The sequence below is a fragment of the Mercurialis annua genome, linkage group LG7 (genome assembly GCF_937616625.2).
Source record: "Mercurialis annua linkage group LG7, ddMerAnnu1.2, whole genome shotgun sequence".
Taxonomy (NCBI): domain Eukaryota; kingdom Viridiplantae; phylum Streptophyta; class Magnoliopsida; order Malpighiales; family Euphorbiaceae; genus Mercurialis; species Mercurialis annua.
The window spans coordinates 41,210,318-41,227,831 of NC_065576.1; the positions used below are offsets into that span (position 1 = coordinate 41,210,318).

Genomic DNA, 17,514 nt, shown 5'->3' on the forward strand with positions numbered 1-17,514 from the left:
ATTTCAGTTTTATTTAAAAATTATATAGTATAATATGTTTATAATATGATTTGATTTTGAATCGTACAAATTTTAAATTTTAAACTAAATTAAATAAATTTAATTTAATTTTTTTAATGAACTAATTACATTAAATCTAAATGACTTCTTTTTTTAATATTTATAAATTTATTTTGATAAAAAAAGTTTATTTTTAATCTTATTTTAATAAATGAAAACATTTATGAAAAAATTATGGTTTGATAAATAGTTTAAAATTATTCTAAAGTTGCATTTTATGTATTTTTATGGAATTATTGAAAGTAAAATACGTTTAAGTGTGAAATTAAATTTTATATTGCCAATTAGAATCTTTGACTAAGTCAAATGGAGTAATCTATACTATCTATAAAAGCACAGATGAGGGGAGGGGAGACATGCACTTTTACGTTATTTTCTTTTTCACTTATAAAATTTAATTCTTAATTAAAAACTATTAAAATAATCATTAAAATCGGAGTACTACTTAAAATAAACTATTATGTTAAGATAAGTTAGAGTACTAACTAAAATAAACTATTATGTTGAAATAATTGTCTAAAGTACTAATTGAAATATACTATTTTGACTATTTAATAATTATTATTTTAATTCTTTTTAATCGTATAGAAATCTAAATAAGATAAACTATTTCAATGAACTACTATTTGAATTTTCACTTTATATTTTCTATTCAAAATTTCTATAATTATAAAATTTGAATACCAATTAAATAATTTTAAAGAATTAAAACGATCATTTAAAATATTTAATAAGATAAATTATTCCAAATTAACTATTATTTCAATTTTATTTGATAATTTGACGAGTAACACTACGAGCCACACGTAAAGTGACACTAGTTAATTAAAAAGGATAGTAGCTAATTTAATTTAATGTAATGAACTACTAACCTGGACAAGTTAAACTTGGCCCCGGTCCGTGAACACCAAGGCGCCGTAATATGTTTACCGAATCCATCCTCATTCACGAACTTATTCGCTTGCCCAAACAGTCTTCCAATTACACACCATCCCCTAGGGCAAAAATTTTACTCGTTATTCCTTGTTTGTTTCCCAAGAAAAACTTTACTCAGTTTTCCCCTTCCCTTTCATTTCCTGGGAAGAAAAAGAAAATAAAAAAAATTCCTATGTTTTAAAGTCGCTAATTTTCTCGATTAAAAGAAGAAAAATTAAAATTGAAACTCTCTTAATGGCGAGCAGAAAGCTTGTTCGAGACTTGTTTATCTACCGTCAATTAATATCCCAACAGGTTCAATTTTATTTAACTTTAAATTATTTTCTGTTATTTAAATGTTTACTCATTGAATTCGGTGCTTTTTGTTGTTGGTGGTGTTAGGGTTCAGGCACGAGATTACGGTTGCCGTTGCCGCCGCCGCTATTATCGAAGACGCATTGGAATTACTTAGGTTACCGTGGTTTTGGAGTGTTTAATGAGTTCTCTAAGAAAATTAAAGGAGAGGTCAATAGGTATTTTTATTATTTTATTAATTTTGTTTTAGTGCTTGGGTGAACTGTTTGTGTGGCTAAAGATGATAATTTTATTTATCTGTTGAACTTAATCAAGCCTTACAGTGTCATTCACTTCTTAATTACAGTATTTATTTTCTTACTTACTAAATGCTAGATAGAAAACTTATAAATTTATCCATCTCGCTTTGTTATATAACATAGAGAGGCATTCATAATGCAAAATGTTGTTTTATTTCAGGAGCTTTCAGTGATCACAGGCTGTGATTCCTGTGAAATATTTGTGACTGATAATAAGTAGAGATAGTAGGGGTGTAAATGATCCAAGTTAAGGTCAAGCTCAAATGAGCTTAAATGTTCAAGTTCGAGCTTGAGGTCAAACGATATCCGAGCTACTTGAGCTCGAGTTTGATTCACATTCAATAAAAAAAAATAATTATTAAAAATTATCATATATGATGTATTTGTGAATTTTTTTCACTACAAAATATGAAATTTAAGCAATTAACTAATGAAGATGATATACACTTAAATTTAGAAATATAAAAAATCAATATATTAAAAAATCAAATTTTTATTTTATGTAAAAGGAACACAAGCCTCTCTAATTGATACTCGAGTCCGGCTCGAGATGAAACTCGAGTAGCTCGAGCCCGACTCGAATTTCTCGAGTCAATATCTAGTAACTCACGAGTAGCCCAACTCGTTTACACCCATAAGACGGAGGTAGTCATTGGGCTACTGTTTTTTTTTTTACAATCCCCATTATGCTTCCCAGGTTAGTTTCTTTTATAAATTAAAATAGCAGCAGAGAATTACTGGAGGAGTCTCTTTACGTTCATACTAGGAGGCTCTTTTCCCTTTGGCATTTCTACAATGCTTTTACAAGAAAAATGCATTATCATTTGTTGACTGTTACCATTGTTGGATAATGTTAGTGAGCTTTACAAATGGGGAAAAAAAGAAAGAAAATGCAACATCATTCTATTTGAGGGAATGTCAAGAGGTGGTTCATGCTTCTTTATGTTTATTCCTTTGGCTTGAATGAAAATACAGTTTTAGGTGTTACAACTCTCGTTGGTGATTTTCTTTGTTAAGCAACGTCTAAACTGAGATATACAGTTTCTCTTGGTTATCTTTCAGTATGTAATATGAACAAGAACAATCTTTCATGCATTTGCTTTTTTCTTCAAGTTCTTATTTTATCTTTCGTACTTGGTTTTTAATATGCTCCTTGTTTTGTCGGATGTAGGAATTCAGAATTCCAACAATCAGTCAAGGAACTGAAGGATAAAGCAGAAGAACTGAAAGGGGTGAAAGAAGAACTGAAAGTTAGGTAATTTTATGGCATTGTATTCATGCCTCCCATTATTTTTGTTGTATTAGTTAATAGGCTGAGACATACTTTTGTATGTCAAGGGAGGGCCTGAGATGGTGAAATGGCGAAATGCAGAACGAAGCAGACAACTGAGCAGCTGTACAAGCGTGTAGATGGTGTTTGGACGGAGGCTGAAGCTACTGCCAAAAAGGTGCCATACTGATTGATCTTTTGGGAGTACTTTTTTTCTGTCAGAATATTTCTATTTGGGTTTGTGCTTGCGTGCATGTCTATAAGTAGTTTATGAATGTGAAAGTACCTTCAATTTTATGTTTATACTTTTTCTTTAGGCATTTATCACCTGCTCTTTCATTATGAGCCTTTTCTCAATATGTTGTTGGCATTCATGTTGGTTGCAGGTTTCTGCCAATGTCAAAGAGAAGATTTCAGCTGCCAAAGAAGAGGTTCGCTTTTTTATCTTTAGATTTATAGTTCTTCTGGTGAGTTCCCATTTCGTTTTTGAACTTATGATTATATTGATTACTCGTTGCATTTTGTGATTCAGGTCAAAGAAACTCTTAATCTTGGGAAGCAGGAGTCTTCCAAGTCCAGTGACAGTTCAGAGAAAGATGGTGCCGATGTAAATGATGGTAAGAAGGCCTCATCTGGTGAAGGAACAGACAAGCAAAATGACACTAGTGATAATGCAGAAACATTTTTTGGAAAATTTAAGTCTAGCATACCCTCCTCAAAGGTGTCATCAGCCTTCCATAGATTGAAGGAAGCAAAGGTTACTGACTTTATGAAGAAGGGGTATGATGTTATGAAGGATGAATTTTATGGAAACCCTAGTAAGAGAAAGCACCTAGAGTATACTCCTCCCCCCTCCTTCAAAGGTGAAAGAAGCACAAGAACGGACATTGTTGTTCTACCAACAAAGCAATCTCGATGGAGTAAAAAGTGGGAGGCCTTTAGAAAAAAGGTTATCCATCTTTATTAATATGATATCTTTTGTCATGAAATGGGTTGTGTTTATTTAGGGAAATAAAGGTATTAGTCATATTACTTCTCATGTTGACAAGTGTCTTGCCTAAATCAGATGCAAGGTAATCCTGTATTCAAGCGTTTTGCTGGCATTAGTGAGCCTGTTGTATCCAAGGGTCAAGAGGTACGATTCATTTCTTCATCTTTTTGTGTTAGATTTGGTTCTCTCTCTTCATTAAGAGAGCTTTATTTTTTTAATAAAAATATGTGTGCTAACTTCTATTTGGACTGGAATTACAGATTGCTGAGGACATGCGGGAAAGATGGGAGACTAGTGACAGTCCTATAGTCCACAAAATTCAGGAGTACGTCTCCCTCTCATTTTAGTGAATAATCCTTTTAAGAGTTACTCAAGTATCCTTTTCTTTCATGACAGTGTTAGTGATACTATATTTCAAGAAACTGATGCTGCTTCATCTCTCAAGGAAATACGTCGACGAGATCCGTATGATTACATGAACACTTGTCTTTGTGAAATTATTGTTCCATATCTCTTAGAACCTGGTAATGACTTCTATTCTTCTTTTATTAGATCATTCTCTTTGATGGATTTTGTGGCTGAAGTCCAGGAAGCTGTTAGACCTGTCCTTAATGCTTACATAAAGGTGAGTGCTTTTGGTAAATTTCCTCTTATTTTATGCTGTGTGTTTTCCATCTTGGAGTTAGAATCTGGATTGGTGCCAGTGCTTATTTGAGACCTATTCAGATTGTTTCTGTAAGTAATGTGAACCACTTGCGTACAGGGAGATTTAAAGACTTTGAAGAAGTACTGTACCTCTGAAGTTATTACTCGTTGTGAAGCAGAGCACACGGCTTTTCAGAGCCATGGTATATTTTTTGATAACAAGGTAAGGACTTTTACTTTGGAACGTGCTACTATGGTAATCATTTTATTTATCTATTTATTGTGTAATATGGCTATTACAGTACTTTTATATGTTATTGCTGTATTTTCCCCATTCATTGTTTGAGCTTTTACTTCATCTGGATGGAAGCGATATCTTTCTCTACCATTTGCTGCTATTGAATCTGTCTATTTCATCAGCATCTACTACCTTTCAAGAGAAAGAAAAAGTTTTTTTTAATGCAGTCATGGATTGCATGTCATATGATGATAATCCATCTCTGCTGTCGTTTAAGGATGGAATTCCATCTTAGAAGGTTCTTTTAAACTTGAAATAAGTTCTTAAATGAGCTGTATGGTTTAGTAGCATTTTATCAAGTTACCTGTCACTACTCGTCCAAGCTTGTTGCTCTCAAGATGACCATGTATTCAACTCTAAAAAAAAAAAAATAAGAACAGACAGATGCTAGGATGTGGACATGTGGTGGACATAAACGTAATGGCGGACAATCTTGTGCTGGCATGTTTGGTGTTTGTGTGATTCAAAGTTTAGAAAATGCCAGTTTTTTTTAACAGGATGCACAAGCTTTATCTAGGGGAAAGATATGCCATTATGTCCTTAATTAACCATCCCTGCAATTCATCAGGGGGGCAGCCTTTAATTAGATTTTATTTAATCATGCATCACACAGTCAATGCTTTATAGATTTGGAGGGTTGATGCTAACATAAACTTCATTTCATTGCAGATTCTTCATATATCTGAGGTGGAAGTAAGAGAGACCAAAATGATGGGAACGTCACCAATAATCATTGTTGCAGTATGTGTCCTTTTTTTCATTTTCTTATCCTGTAACTTGATACTTGATAGAGGGCATTAGCCATCAAGAAGCATTCTTGTTGTTGATAGATTGTGTTCTTGGAATAATTGCAGTTCCAAACGCAGCAAGTCCATTGTGTACGCGATCGAAATGGTGCAATAACCGAAGGGGGCCAGGTAGTTGATCACTACTCATTTCAGATTTTTTTAAAATTTAAAAATATGATCTGTCATTGCACATTCCCTAAAGTAACTTTTCTTTATTGATTTTCAAGCATGAGACCGAATAGTTCAAATTCTTTAAATAAAAGCTTAGTAGCATTGCTATACGAGCTATATCGAAGTGAATGTTTTATAAATTCCATTAGGGTTGACAGTTCACCTGTTGCTATTGGTAATACTTTCAGAGTGGATTCATGCGAGTTGATATTATTAGTAGCTGACAGATTGAGTCGATCAATCTTTTGGAGTATAGTAATTATGGGCAAGTGGTTCCCTGAAATCATCTCTATCGAGAAGCTTTTGCTAATTCTTGGGCAATTTTCTAAACTGGGAACCATTTCCTAATAATCTTATCTTCTCTTTTTCTATCTTCTCACTTTGCTGACTGAATTGACCTTTTCAAATGTGGTTGAAAAATGCTTGCATGTTTAATAATTTAAGCTTTTAATTTGGCCGTTTTAGTTTTAACTTCGAAATCTGGTTTAAATTTTAGCCAAATGAAGGTAAAATTTGAGGGGGAAAAGTTTTACTGTCATGATAAACTTTAAATTATTGTGAACTTTTTCCATCTTCCTTTTGTCACCTTTTCTCCATCTTCCTCCACCCTGCTTACATTTATTATACTTAGGGGTGTAAATGGCCCGAGCCGAGCCGAGCTTTGGAGTGTTCATGTTCGGCTCGTTTAGCGAACAAGGTGTTCATGTTCGGTTCATGTTCAGTCAAGCTTTGAACAGAGTGTTCATGTTCGGTTCGTTTAAATTTTATAGTGTTCATGTTCGGTTCGTGTTCGGCTCGTGTTCGTTCGTTTAGCCGCTAAACGAACAAGTTCGCGAACAAGCTCGCGAACGAGCTCACGAACGAGCTCGATAAGTACTAAACGAGCTTGTTCGTGAGCCCGCTCGTTTAGCGGATAAACGAACGAACACAAACTTTTAAACGAACAAATACGAATATGAGCTGAATAAATTAAAAACAATCTAATCGAACTCGTTCACGAATATGAGCTGAATAAATTAGAAACATAATTATACACATTAATCTAAATATGAATTAGTTCGCGAACGCCTAATCGAGTTTCTAAACGAGCTTGTTCGTGAACTATATACGAGCTCGTTCACGAACTTGTTTACGAACTCTTAATCGAGCTCGTTCACGAGCTTGTTCATGAACTCTTATTCGAGCTGTTCGCGAACATAAACGAGCCGAACACCACTATGTTCATGTTCGGCTCGTTTATATTAACGAACATAAAATCAAGTTCGAGCTCGGTTCGTTCAGAATACGAACGAACATGAACCGAGCTCTTATCGAGCCGAACACCGAGCTGCTCGCGAACGGCTCGGTTCATTTACACCCCTATTATACTTACTGATAGTGGTGGAAACGGGCAAGGGATAGATAGAGCTTATATGTATTTTTCTAATATAGTGATAATCTATGAAGTCTTATATGCTTCATTTCCTTAAATCAAAACTTTGCTATTATTTTTTCAAATCTTAGCCAATATTGCCAAACCTACAAGTCCTCATCATTAGTCAAAAAGAACAAACATGTTTGGATTTGTTTCTGTCATTAAGATGACAGATTGCATTTGTATTATGAGAGAATTTTGCATTTTTCAGGACACAATCCACACTGTATACTATGCATGGGCAATGCAACAAGTAGATCCTGAAGAACTCGGAGAAGGTGCTATCTATCCAATATGGAAGCTAAGAGAGATGCAACAACTCGGTGTTCAATCCCTAATCTAGGCTTTTTCTGATTGGTGATGTACTATTAGATTACTCTGGTTCATCTCGTTTCATTTTGTTATTTATATTCTACTCCACACTTTTTCTGGGTTTTGTCACTCCAGCCTCCAGAGAAAGTCCTAGTTAGTATTTCATGTTAATCAGATAAAATAAAGAAACTGGGTACTTTTCTCATTCATATATAGGTTGATCAAATGCTCGAAATGAGCTACTGCCGTGTAGTGTAACGGAATACTTTATTTTATTTGATTCTTTTGAAATCGTAACAGAGGTTTATATTCAAATTAATCAAAGTAATGCTTTCACTTGAGACTCATCTATTCTTATTCTTCGTTTGATGGAGATTGCGGACGTAGTATTCTGTTAGTTTACGAACAATTAATGTTGTATGGACACTGATGTTTAAAGAGCGGAGATTCTTTACAAAGTTTGAATATATTACTGATGGATTTTGGAGTTCATGTTGACCTTATCTATTTAGTGGTGGTAGTATTTTTTTTAGCCAAGTGAATTTGAATGCATTTAATTTAACTGGGATTATTTCTTCTCACAAAGATCTTATTCTAAACATCTTTTTAAGCTGTGTAACAGTTTTTACTGTGTTGCTGAAATTGGTTACAAATTTCTTCAGTTTTTCTGCATGGAATAATGTTTCTTCCAGTCTTCATGCTGGATTATAGGCGCTGCCTAGATCGACGTCTGGCGGTCGTCTCTTATACCATAAAAGTACCTTTTTTCGAGCGTTGAGATGTCGCCAAATATTTGTAGACAAATATTTGTAGGTGTTTGAGTATAATTTTATCTCTTTATATTCTTTTACTAAAAGAAAATCTTCAATATTGTGCTATTCCGATAAAATCACAATTTTCAGTGTTTCTCTTCCTTCAAGAGTGCAAGGGTACCAGTTAACACACAGACATTGACATGTATCAAGAAACGAACTAGTAAAATGAGAACTTCTTGAAACCCTATTCTCTCTCTTCTTGAAACCCTATTCTCTCTCTTCTTGAAACCCTCACTACCCCTTCATCTTTTAACCTAGCCGTCATCTTCAGCGAGGTGATCTTTTGGCCATGAAAAGGCCAAAAGATCACCTCCCTGCCTAAATAAATTCCATTTTGCTTAATTTTTACTTACTTTGCTAGAAGTTTTATGTTAGTTTCTTTTTTTATCTCGTCTCTCTTGACCCTTTTTGGTTTAGTTCTAGAATTTATTTCTAGCCTAGTGTCTTAGTTAAAGTTAGATTGATCTAACCTAACTAAAGATCTTCTTCTTCTTCATCCGTGGAGAAGCCGAATTTTTGCGGTTTAAGAGAGCCGGATCTCTGCAACAAGTCATCATCTTCAGCATAATCTTTGAAGCAATCGTGGTTTTACCTCATTTTCAGTTGAGTTTAGGTGAATCTTAGGTATTTTTACCCCTCGTTGAATTCCTTTTTTTAGATTAAATTAGGACCACAAAAGAGGCAGATTCACTTGATATCTTTCAATTGTTTGATTAGGTTGTGAAATTACAGTAGTTGTTTATTAATTGTAATATCTCATCTATAATTTCCGTTTATTTTTCCGTTGGAGCTGTTTTGAATGTATTTGCTTTCCTCCTTTGGAGTTCTACCGATTGTAATTGTTTGTGGATTTTTATCCTCATTAATGATATTCTCATTATGTTCAAAAAAAAAAAACGAACTAGTACATTAAAAAATAAAATCATGTAAAATCATTTAATGTAATTTATAAAAGTTCTTGTGCTTTCATTTATAGTGTATGCAATGTGTCAAGAAATGAACTAGTACATTAAAATTTCAACAATAACATGTAACGTTTTTATTATGCATAAATCCAAAACAACCATAATATAATATTAAAGAACAAATTAAGATGGAGATTGGATTAGGTTTATCTCCTTATTTATATGTATGCTCTTCACTTGGAGTTCCATTTGCATGGTGGTTCAAGCATTGGAGCCATCAACACATAGCCATTGACCCACAAAGAGAGCAGTGCAATTGAGATTGGGATTGATGGAGTTGAAGAACTCAGTCGTCAAGCTGAACATTTTTTCAACACCAAGGCAGGTGTCTCCAGCTATTGCTCCATACACCGAGTCACATTCGATTGTGGCTTTCCCTATTAATGAACTTGATCCTGTATCAATTTAATTATCTTAGACAAACTAAAAAGAAAAATTTTACTTAACTTTAACTATAAATTTTGCACCCTTATTTAACTTTGTAGTGTATCATGAGAAATTTCTTGAAACTTTTATCCAACTTGTCATCCCAATAAAATCATATTACATTGTCGAATTGTTAAAATATTTGAAGTAATTGTATCGCGCTATTGATATTTTTATAACATATTGTAATCTTATTAATTTAATAGTCTAAAACTTACTGCCAAACGAAACTCGGCTTTCAGCAACCGAGACGATGAGGAGAAAAGAAAGAAGCAGAGCCATGTAGAAAAACATGGTTGAGTTGATGCTCGATTTTGCCATTTTTTCTTTAATACTTTATGAATCTCTCTCTGAAGCTTATTAGTGCTGATGAAGAGAAGTTAACGTTATTATTTGCATATTTATAGCAAAAACTGAAACCAAATCGGACAAAAAACTTGTAACTTATAGCCCAAGAAACCACCATTGTATCACTTCAACAAGAGGCCGGCTGCCTATTATTTATATATTTTGCAGACTAAAATTGTGGGGAACAAGATTTTCATCAAACATTATATTGTTGACGGATTTTACTACAACAAAGCAATTGCATTAGCTAGTTCATGCACGTGAGTTTTTAAGCTCTATTAGAAATTTTTTTTTATGTCTAGCAGCATCGGGCGGGGTATTTATAAAGAGTAGTTCATATCTTACGAGGATAGTCTATAAACACTCAAATTCCACAAAAAAGATTAATTTCTTTTAGAATTATTTATTTATGTAGATTCATATTTCATAATTAAAAAAAGGTTTGATTCGTGATGAAAATTTATAACGGATTTAATCTATTACAAGTGAAATCTATGACGAAAATAATGTTTCACTTTCACAAATGAAATTTTGTGACGGGTATAAAGACGAAAATTTGCGACGGATATAATTCGTCACAAATTTATGACAAACATAATTTGCTGCGGGATTGGGAATCGATCTCTGACCAATTAATGTTACTAATAGGGATGAACATAGTTCGGTTCTCGATTCGGTTCCAAATCGACCGAAACTGACCGTGCCAAAATTCTCTACATCTTCGACCGAACTGTAGCATTTTTAACCAAACATGGAATTTTTTTTGACCGAAAATTTTGGTCGGTTCAGTTTTGGTTTTAAAATTCGATTTGGACTTATTTCCAACATTTAATAAAAATCTTAAAATTTTAGGTAAAATAACTAAAAAGCCCCGAAACTTAGATCTAAAGTCAACAAATCCTTATTATTTTGAAAAGTTCGGTTCGGTCGGGTTTTTTAGTTATTTCGGTTTTACAACTTCAAACCGAACCGTTAACCGAACTCCAGACTTTTTTAAATTACCCACCAAACCAAATCATTTTCAGCAAAAAGCTAAACCAAACGATTAACTTCGGTTCGGATCAATTTTTCAGATTTGGTGCGGTTTCTGCCCACCCCTAGTTACTGCGATGGATAAAACCATTCGTCTGCAATATAAGGCAATAATTTATCCTTTTACCCTCTTTCAAGCTCATAACTAGTGTACTGTTTTGTGTTTTATAAACATGTTAGATCGAAACAATTAAACTGAGAAGTAGAGTGATGAATGTGGATGGATTATGGCCTATCCAATACTTTAAAGTGACATTCTCTTTTAATTATTTGGATAACATATCTTAATCAAATTTGAAAAGGGATTTTAAATTTCTGGATTATAATTCATTTGACTTATACGGATAAATTAGCAGAACTCCCCATTTATCAAGCTCACCAGCTTGTCTCTAGTGGTTCACTGAACTATGATTTAGGTATTAGATTTCTGACCGGCGAAACATTGGATGTTTAACTTTAACTTTCATTATGAACATGGGAACATAAATCATCTCTTATTGAATACTTGAATCTGTACACAATCGTGTGAATCTCTTAAATCGAAAAACACAAATTCATTACGATTAAGCTGGACGAAATTAAGAGAGTATATTTGCCTTCTCACCGTCAGTAGTCGATTATTTTCTCACCTTTTTTGTATTCTATCATCATTTTAATTTTTAATCGTCTCATCCCACTCTCTTATGATTTGCCCTTTTTTTTCATCTCCCCGTCTCTACTTCCTCGTTCCGACACTACTAGCATCATAAGACATTTTTGCATGTGTAGATAAATAACATTTTAGCATAAAGACTATTCTATTGGGAGACAAAATTCATTTTCAAATGAGGGGTTTGATCATTGGTGGTATCTATCAGCAAAACCATTCATATATTATATGATTACAACTTTATCCATCTTCTAAATCCAATACAAAAAAGCATGATTGCTTTATTGTCAAACTAATAGCTTAAAATCTAAGCCGCTCCACAACTAGCAACCCCTTAAAAAATTAGTTGTATTTTCTTGCATCAAAATTCTTGCGTAAAGACTAAGCCAGCCTACATACTGGAACAGAAAGAATACGAATCCCTTAATGTAAAACAAATACAAGTGCACTAAAGAATCCTCAGCTATACTCAAAACTCTTGTTATAAAGAACCATTTTAAGACCCTTCACCCTCATAACAACAACCTGTTCATCTCTCTTCTATTCTTTCATGTCGTGCTTAAACCTTCGGCTTCCACCCGCCAAGAAAGCATGGCGAAGCTTCACCACCAAACTGCAAACTAAACTTCATAAACTCCACAACTCCAAAGCTATCAAGAAACGCAACAAGTATCAGTTCAATCCTCCGCCTACAAAAGCTATCCGATGTGATGAAAAGAGATCGAGTCGGCTTTTCAATGCCTTTATGTTTAAACGACGGAGAAGTTGCCGGTTTATCTTGAAGAAAAAGACTGCGCCTGTGTATGTTGACAAGCTATTTCGAGACCTGCCTGTTGCTGATGAGATGGTGACAGAGCGCGCTACTCAAGGGAAGAGTTTGAAGTTTATTGATAAACAGGCTTTGACAGTGGCAGAATCGGCAGGTGCGAGCAAGGAAGAGAGGAAACAAAGAGATCGTAAAGAAGGTAATGCGGCAGCTGCCGCAGATGATATGTGGGAGTCGTTAGGGTTTGCATCCCCTCTAATGAGGGGAATAGATGAAAGGGCTGAGCAATTCATTTCGAGTTTTCGGGCAGAGATGGAAGTTCAAGAGTTGATTGAAACTGAATTATGCATAGAGAACGCAAGTTCATAGCAATAACTTTTGCTTTCTGTTCAGCTAGTTCATATGTTGGAAGAGAAAATTGTCCAAATTATTTGAAGAATTTGCTGTATTTGAAAATTATATAGCTCTTTTATTGTAAATACTTGGAATCAATTTAAATTTTTTGTTACCCTTACAACTGTTAGAAACAGAAATAATCTATGAGTGATTAAATCGGTTCAGTTCAAGTTTGAAAAAATTTAAAATTTCATTTCGATGGCCTTATGAGTAATACCTATTATGCACGGAAACTCGAGAAAGGCGCATTTCCCCATAAACTCTCAGAAATTCCTCGAAAATTACAGGGCGTTTTTCTGCAAATAATAAAAGTTTTAAACTCGTTTCCTAATAGTTCCCCACGTTTCTGTTTCCTATATTTTGGAAAAAGCCCCGTATCCGTTTACGTAATACCGAGGGGAAATTATGAAAAAGGGAAGGTGTCAAGAAAAATTGGTGACAGAAATCGGAATCCGATTTGCACATATCCAATGACCCAACGATCTATTTAAGATGGAAAATTAATGTGCAACTTGCAATAATCTAAAAAAATTGTAACCTAAAACACATTTCACTCAGACACCACACTGGAAAATTGACAATCAATTTTATGTAAAGGAATTCATGAAGCAATGCAAAACTCCCATTAAGATCAAGCGTTAATACAGCACAGAGAATCATCCCCTTCATTTTAATGGAGCTTATATCAAACACTATTATATTAACACCGGACGGATTTGTCTGCACATACATTCAAACAAAACTACAAGGTTGTATGAATACTGGATTTTGCAAACAGGAAACTTACACCGCTACTGCATAACTGATGGAACCTGGTGGAGCTTGCAGCAGATATACAAGGATTTAATACTCAACCTTATCTCTTGGCCAAACTTAGTGGAGAAAATCCTTCATTGGGTCATCGTGATGTATTGTTGTCATCCTATATGCTTCCATATCCTCAGCCGTAACCTCATCATTCCATGTAACATTATACTTCCGCTTCCTTTCATCTTTCTCCACATGCTTTCTATCTTTTTCCTATACAAAAGGAAAAGGAAAAGCAAAAGATATCCAGTCATGATCACGCCCTATACAGTACGTTCTCACTTCCCTTGATAAGAGAAGAAAAAGTATATACATTACATAAAACAGACAAACAGATACCGTACTCACCTTTTTAATTGCTTCAGCAAGTATCTTATCATCCAAAACCAAACCATCTGGAACCTCAGTTCCCCAAGTAGCAAGCTTTTTCTCCTCCACTGGTTCTGGCAACTCTGATACAGAATTAGAGTGTATAATCAGTTTAGCATTTGTACAACAATTTCACCATCTTAATTAAAAAAATAGCAAAGCCTAATGTAGAAACAAAATATGTTGTCTTTGCGCAACAATATCCTAGCAACAAATATAAATCAGCTGAATCTGTATCATTCATTGATGTCCGAAATAATTAGTGAAAGAAAAAGAAGATTATGGAACAAACCTTCATTCACTTCTTTGCGAGCAATGTTAGCCCTCATGAGATCGGTTGCAGCCTCAGCAGCCTTAATCCCTGCAGCACCTGTGCAATAGCTGTTCCTAATCGTCTGCTTGCAGCACTTATAACCCCATTGATGATCCCTCCACCATGAACCCCACACGGTTGTGTGGTTGTTAATGTATATGTCTTCTTCATACTTGCTTTTGGGAAGCACAGTCTCCTGCAAATAGCATGACGTGGAGCAATTAACACAATTGTCTAAGAACAAGATAAAAAAAGATTAGATCTGTCAGGGCTCTTTTCTGTATTTACTTGTCATGAATTCATCATTTCATGCACAAAGTAATAAACCGACTGCATAACATTTGAAGAAGAATGTAGTACATATAGCCCAATATATGCAATACCCTTGTTCATAAGTATATAGAATACCATAATTAAAAACATCAGTTAATGAAACATTGACTATAAACAATAACCTAAACATAGTTTCATTTAGAACTGTTAATGATTTTTCAAGTCCATTTAATTAGTCTGGTGGCTTATAAGTTATACCCGCCCCTAAAGAAAATTATTCCATCAAACTATTGGTTTCATCAACAAATACAATATCCAGCAAGTCTTACCTGTCCCTTTATAATCCGTCCAGCTCGGTCATATTCAACTTGTCTTTCTGTTTGTCCCAGCAAAAGCTCTCTCGGAATTTCTTCTTCACTGGCAGCATTCCCATACTTCTCCATGATTGTCTCCTTTGTATGGGTCTTCAATTTCTCCTTAATGACCTTATAGTTCTTATACAGCAACTCAGCTTGGGAAGGAGCTGCTTGCATGTGAATATCTTGACCCTTATCAAATGCCTCCCAAGCATGGAGGTTCATCTGCTTGAACTCCAAAGCTTGGCCACTATTCCTATATTGATTATCTCCCTAAAACATTATGAAAAACAGAGTTAAGTAAAAATGAGAGAAAAATCCAATGCAAGTAATTACCATGTAATCTATTACTCTAGTTTTTAGGCTTACTTACCTCATAGAATTTCTCATTTGGATCTGCATCTGGAAGAGGATCTTCACGCATAGACCGGGTTTTAGGGTCATAATGGGCAGAGTTAACATCAAGATTTAGAAGATATTTCGCTGTGTCCTCCCGAATACGCAGATTTCTACAAAACAGTAAAATGATTCTTAGTTTCTTCTCTAGCAAACATAAAATTTGGAATACAACAACAACCTAAATCATGAAAGAGCACATATCCTAAGCAGCTCTTTGGACAAATAGGATAAACTGTACTCACCTAACGGTTCCTGTGCTGCCACCGCCTGTTGTTCGCACACGCTTCTCTACCTTAGCAAAATCCATTTGCTTGCTTTCATCAACCTTAGCTTCATCAACCCTTAAATCATCTTCATCATTATCCTCATCACTAGGAGCATCCTCAACAACTTGGCCGCTATTTTTCTCCTCCAGTTTCTTAAGCTGTTGATCCTTCAGAAACTTTCTCCGAGCTTCCTCCCTCGCTTCATATCTGTCCACGACATGAGCATAACTCGACGTATCATACCCATTCCAGCGGTCACGCTTACCGTCATAATCAAGCTCAAAAGACTCAATATTTTCATCAGGAGCAATATGCATACTTGTCCACTTGGCCCCAACTTTCCTAGGTCTTTCCATACACGCCTTCGCATCATGAGTCATGGCACCACAGTTTTGACACGCACCCTTCCTGTATTTATCGGCCTTTTCAAGAAAAACACCCCTTCTATACCAATCTCGTGTATACTCGGGATCTGCTTTCCACTTCCTTTGATGCTTCAAACTAGGTTTCTCAGCATTAAGATACCATGGAGCAGAAGACATATACTGAGGAATATGGGGATTGATTTCCTTTCCATCTTCATCAACTTCAGCAGGTGCAAGACCCGCTTTACGTGCTTCTTCTAATTCAATTTGTTTCCTGTGATCCTCTCTAGACTTAAATGCAACTGCAATCACACAAACAAACATTAAAAAAACATATATTCAATCTATTCCACTCAAACACTATCAAAATTTTGCCTTTCCAGCGAAGCATTACTTAATTTTAGGCAAATTTGATGATTTCGAAAACCCTGATTAGCTATATATCTAATGAATTACCTAGTTGCAGGGAAAAATTGAGAGGCGGGATGAAACATAAATTGAAGGGATAAGATTGAAAAACATACCTGATGCTGTCGCCATGTTTAAAGATCTGTGATTCAATACCAAATTGCAGAACTGAAATTCTAGTTTATTAGGGATTGAATAAAGGAAAATTAGGGATTTGAAGAATTTTTTTTAAGGTCTTAACTCTTAAATGACGAGTCGGTTCCTTTTAAAAAAATCACGAATCGGTTAGGATTTTGGAATTGTTTTGGATTTTTAGTGAATCTTATTTCTGGGTTTTCCCGATTTGGGCTACTTATTTATAGCCCATATTGTTTTGAGCCGTATTTCTAAGATGGGTTGGGCCAACTCCAGTCTACACCCACAGATTATCTGTTACGATTAATATGTCAGGTGGGCTGCCCCAAACCCATTTTAAATCCATGCTCTTACCTAGGAGTAAAATGACCAAATGCTCAAAACCAAACCGAACAAATATAAATTTTAATCAAACCGAACTGATTAACTAAACAATTTTTTTAAATCAAACCGACTGAAAATCAAATTTTCTTTTGAAATATAAGTCGGTTAGTTTAAAGCCAATAAATTAAATTAAAAATAAAAGAAACAAAATTAAATATTTGGTTGTTTAGTTGGTTTGGTATGTTTGGTTAATTTCAGTTTTCCATAATTAACCGAAACTGAACTGCAGGCACATAATCTTCATTTAAAATTTATATAACTCTTTTTAAATTGAAATAAAAAATTAATTGTATCAATAGCCATTCATCAAATCAAAAATTCATCAATATAAATTTTAAATATATATATATAGACACACACACACACTACTAGAAAATAATTTTTTAGCAACAAATTTTTCCGTCGCTAAAAGCCTGAAATCCATCGCGCATTTCCTCGGTAAAAGGCTGAAATCTGTCACTAAAATAAGATTTTTTTTTCGTCGGTAATTTGTTGTTTTCTAGTGTGTATGTGTGTGTGTTTGTGTGTGTGTGTGTGTGTGTGTATAATTTATTAATTTATAAA

The 17,514-nt window shown here is 34.4% G+C and overlaps 3 protein-coding genes across 5 annotated transcripts; 2 read left to right on the forward strand and 1 right to left on the reverse strand.

The window, feature by feature from the left end:
- Positions 1-1,083: 1,083 nt before the first annotated feature.
- Positions 1,084-7,817, forward strand: LOC126656305 (mitochondrial import inner membrane translocase subunit TIM44-2). 3 transcript variants are annotated; one of them, XM_050350837.2, is made up of 14 exons: positions 1,084-1,290; positions 1,378-1,508; positions 2,761-2,844; positions 2,962-3,037; positions 3,246-3,290; positions 3,392-3,808; positions 3,926-3,994; positions 4,111-4,175; positions 4,247-4,315; positions 4,403-4,475; positions 4,614-4,718; positions 5,463-5,534; positions 5,648-5,710; positions 7,378-7,817. In XM_050350837.2, the coding sequence occupies exons 1-14, from the start codon at positions 1,231-1,233 to the stop codon at positions 7,507-7,509; spliced, it is 1,461 nt and encodes a 486-aa protein (XP_050206794.1). In that variant the 5' UTR covers positions 1,084-1,230; the 3' UTR covers positions 7,510-7,817. The 3 variants fall into 3 exon arrangements, with proteins under 3 accessions (XP_050206794.1, XP_050206795.1, XP_050206796.1); XM_050350838.1 differs by lacking the exons at positions 1,084-1,290; positions 1,378-1,508 and having other exon boundaries at positions 2,928-3,037; XM_050350839.2 differs by lacking the exons at positions 1,084-1,290; positions 1,378-1,508 and having other exon boundaries at positions 2,776-2,844; positions 2,932-3,037.
- Positions 7,818-12,100: 4,283 nt separating this feature from the next.
- LOC126656168 (uncharacterized) lies at positions 12,101-12,996 on the forward strand. The gene has a single exon (XM_050350669.2). The coding sequence runs from the start codon at positions 12,264-12,266 to the stop codon at positions 12,846-12,848; it is 585 nt and encodes a 194-aa protein (XP_050206626.1). The 5' UTR covers positions 12,101-12,263; the 3' UTR covers positions 12,849-12,996.
- A 483-nt stretch (positions 12,997-13,479) lies between these two features.
- Positions 13,480-16,706, reverse strand: LOC126656212 (pre-mRNA-splicing factor SLU7-A-like). Its single transcript, XM_050350727.2, has 7 exons — positions 16,548-16,706; positions 15,635-16,325; positions 15,367-15,502; positions 14,967-15,266; positions 14,344-14,560; positions 14,031-14,134; positions 13,480-13,895 (listed from the first exon to the last, which is right to left on the reverse strand). Exons 1-7 carry the CDS (start codon positions 16,561-16,563, stop codon positions 13,749-13,751), a joined length of 1,611 nt encoding a protein of 536 aa, XP_050206684.1. The 5' UTR covers positions 16,564-16,706; the 3' UTR covers positions 13,480-13,748.
- Positions 16,707-17,514: the final 808 nt, after the last annotated feature.

Bases quoted from the DNA above. Each gene is read 5' to 3' on its own strand.
- LOC126656305 (XM_050350837.2), top strand. From the start codon at position 1,231: ATGGCGAGCAGAAAGCTTGTTCGAGACTTGTTTATCTACCGTCAATTA. The intron at 3,995-4,110 runs GTACGATTCATT...CTGGAATTACAG, and splicing joins TTGTATCCAAGGGTCAAGAG to ATTGCTGAGGACATGCGGGA. The intron at 4,176-4,246 runs GTACGTCTCCCT...CTTTCATGACAG, and splicing joins ATAGTCCACAAAATTCAGGA to TGTTAGTGATACTATATTTC.
- LOC126656168 (XM_050350669.2), top strand. From the start codon at position 12,264: ATGTCGTGCTTAAACCTTCGGCTTCCACCCGCCAAGAAAGCATGGCGA.
- LOC126656212 (XM_050350727.2), bottom strand. The intron at 14,135-14,343 runs GTTTGTTCCATA...ATTCTGTATCAG, and splicing joins TCGCAAAGAAGTGAATGAAG to AGTTGCCAGAACCAGTGGAG. The intron at 13,896-14,030 runs GTGAGTACGGTA...CCTTTTGTATAG, and splicing joins TTGCTGAAGCAATTAAAAAG to GAAAAAGATAGAAAGCATGT.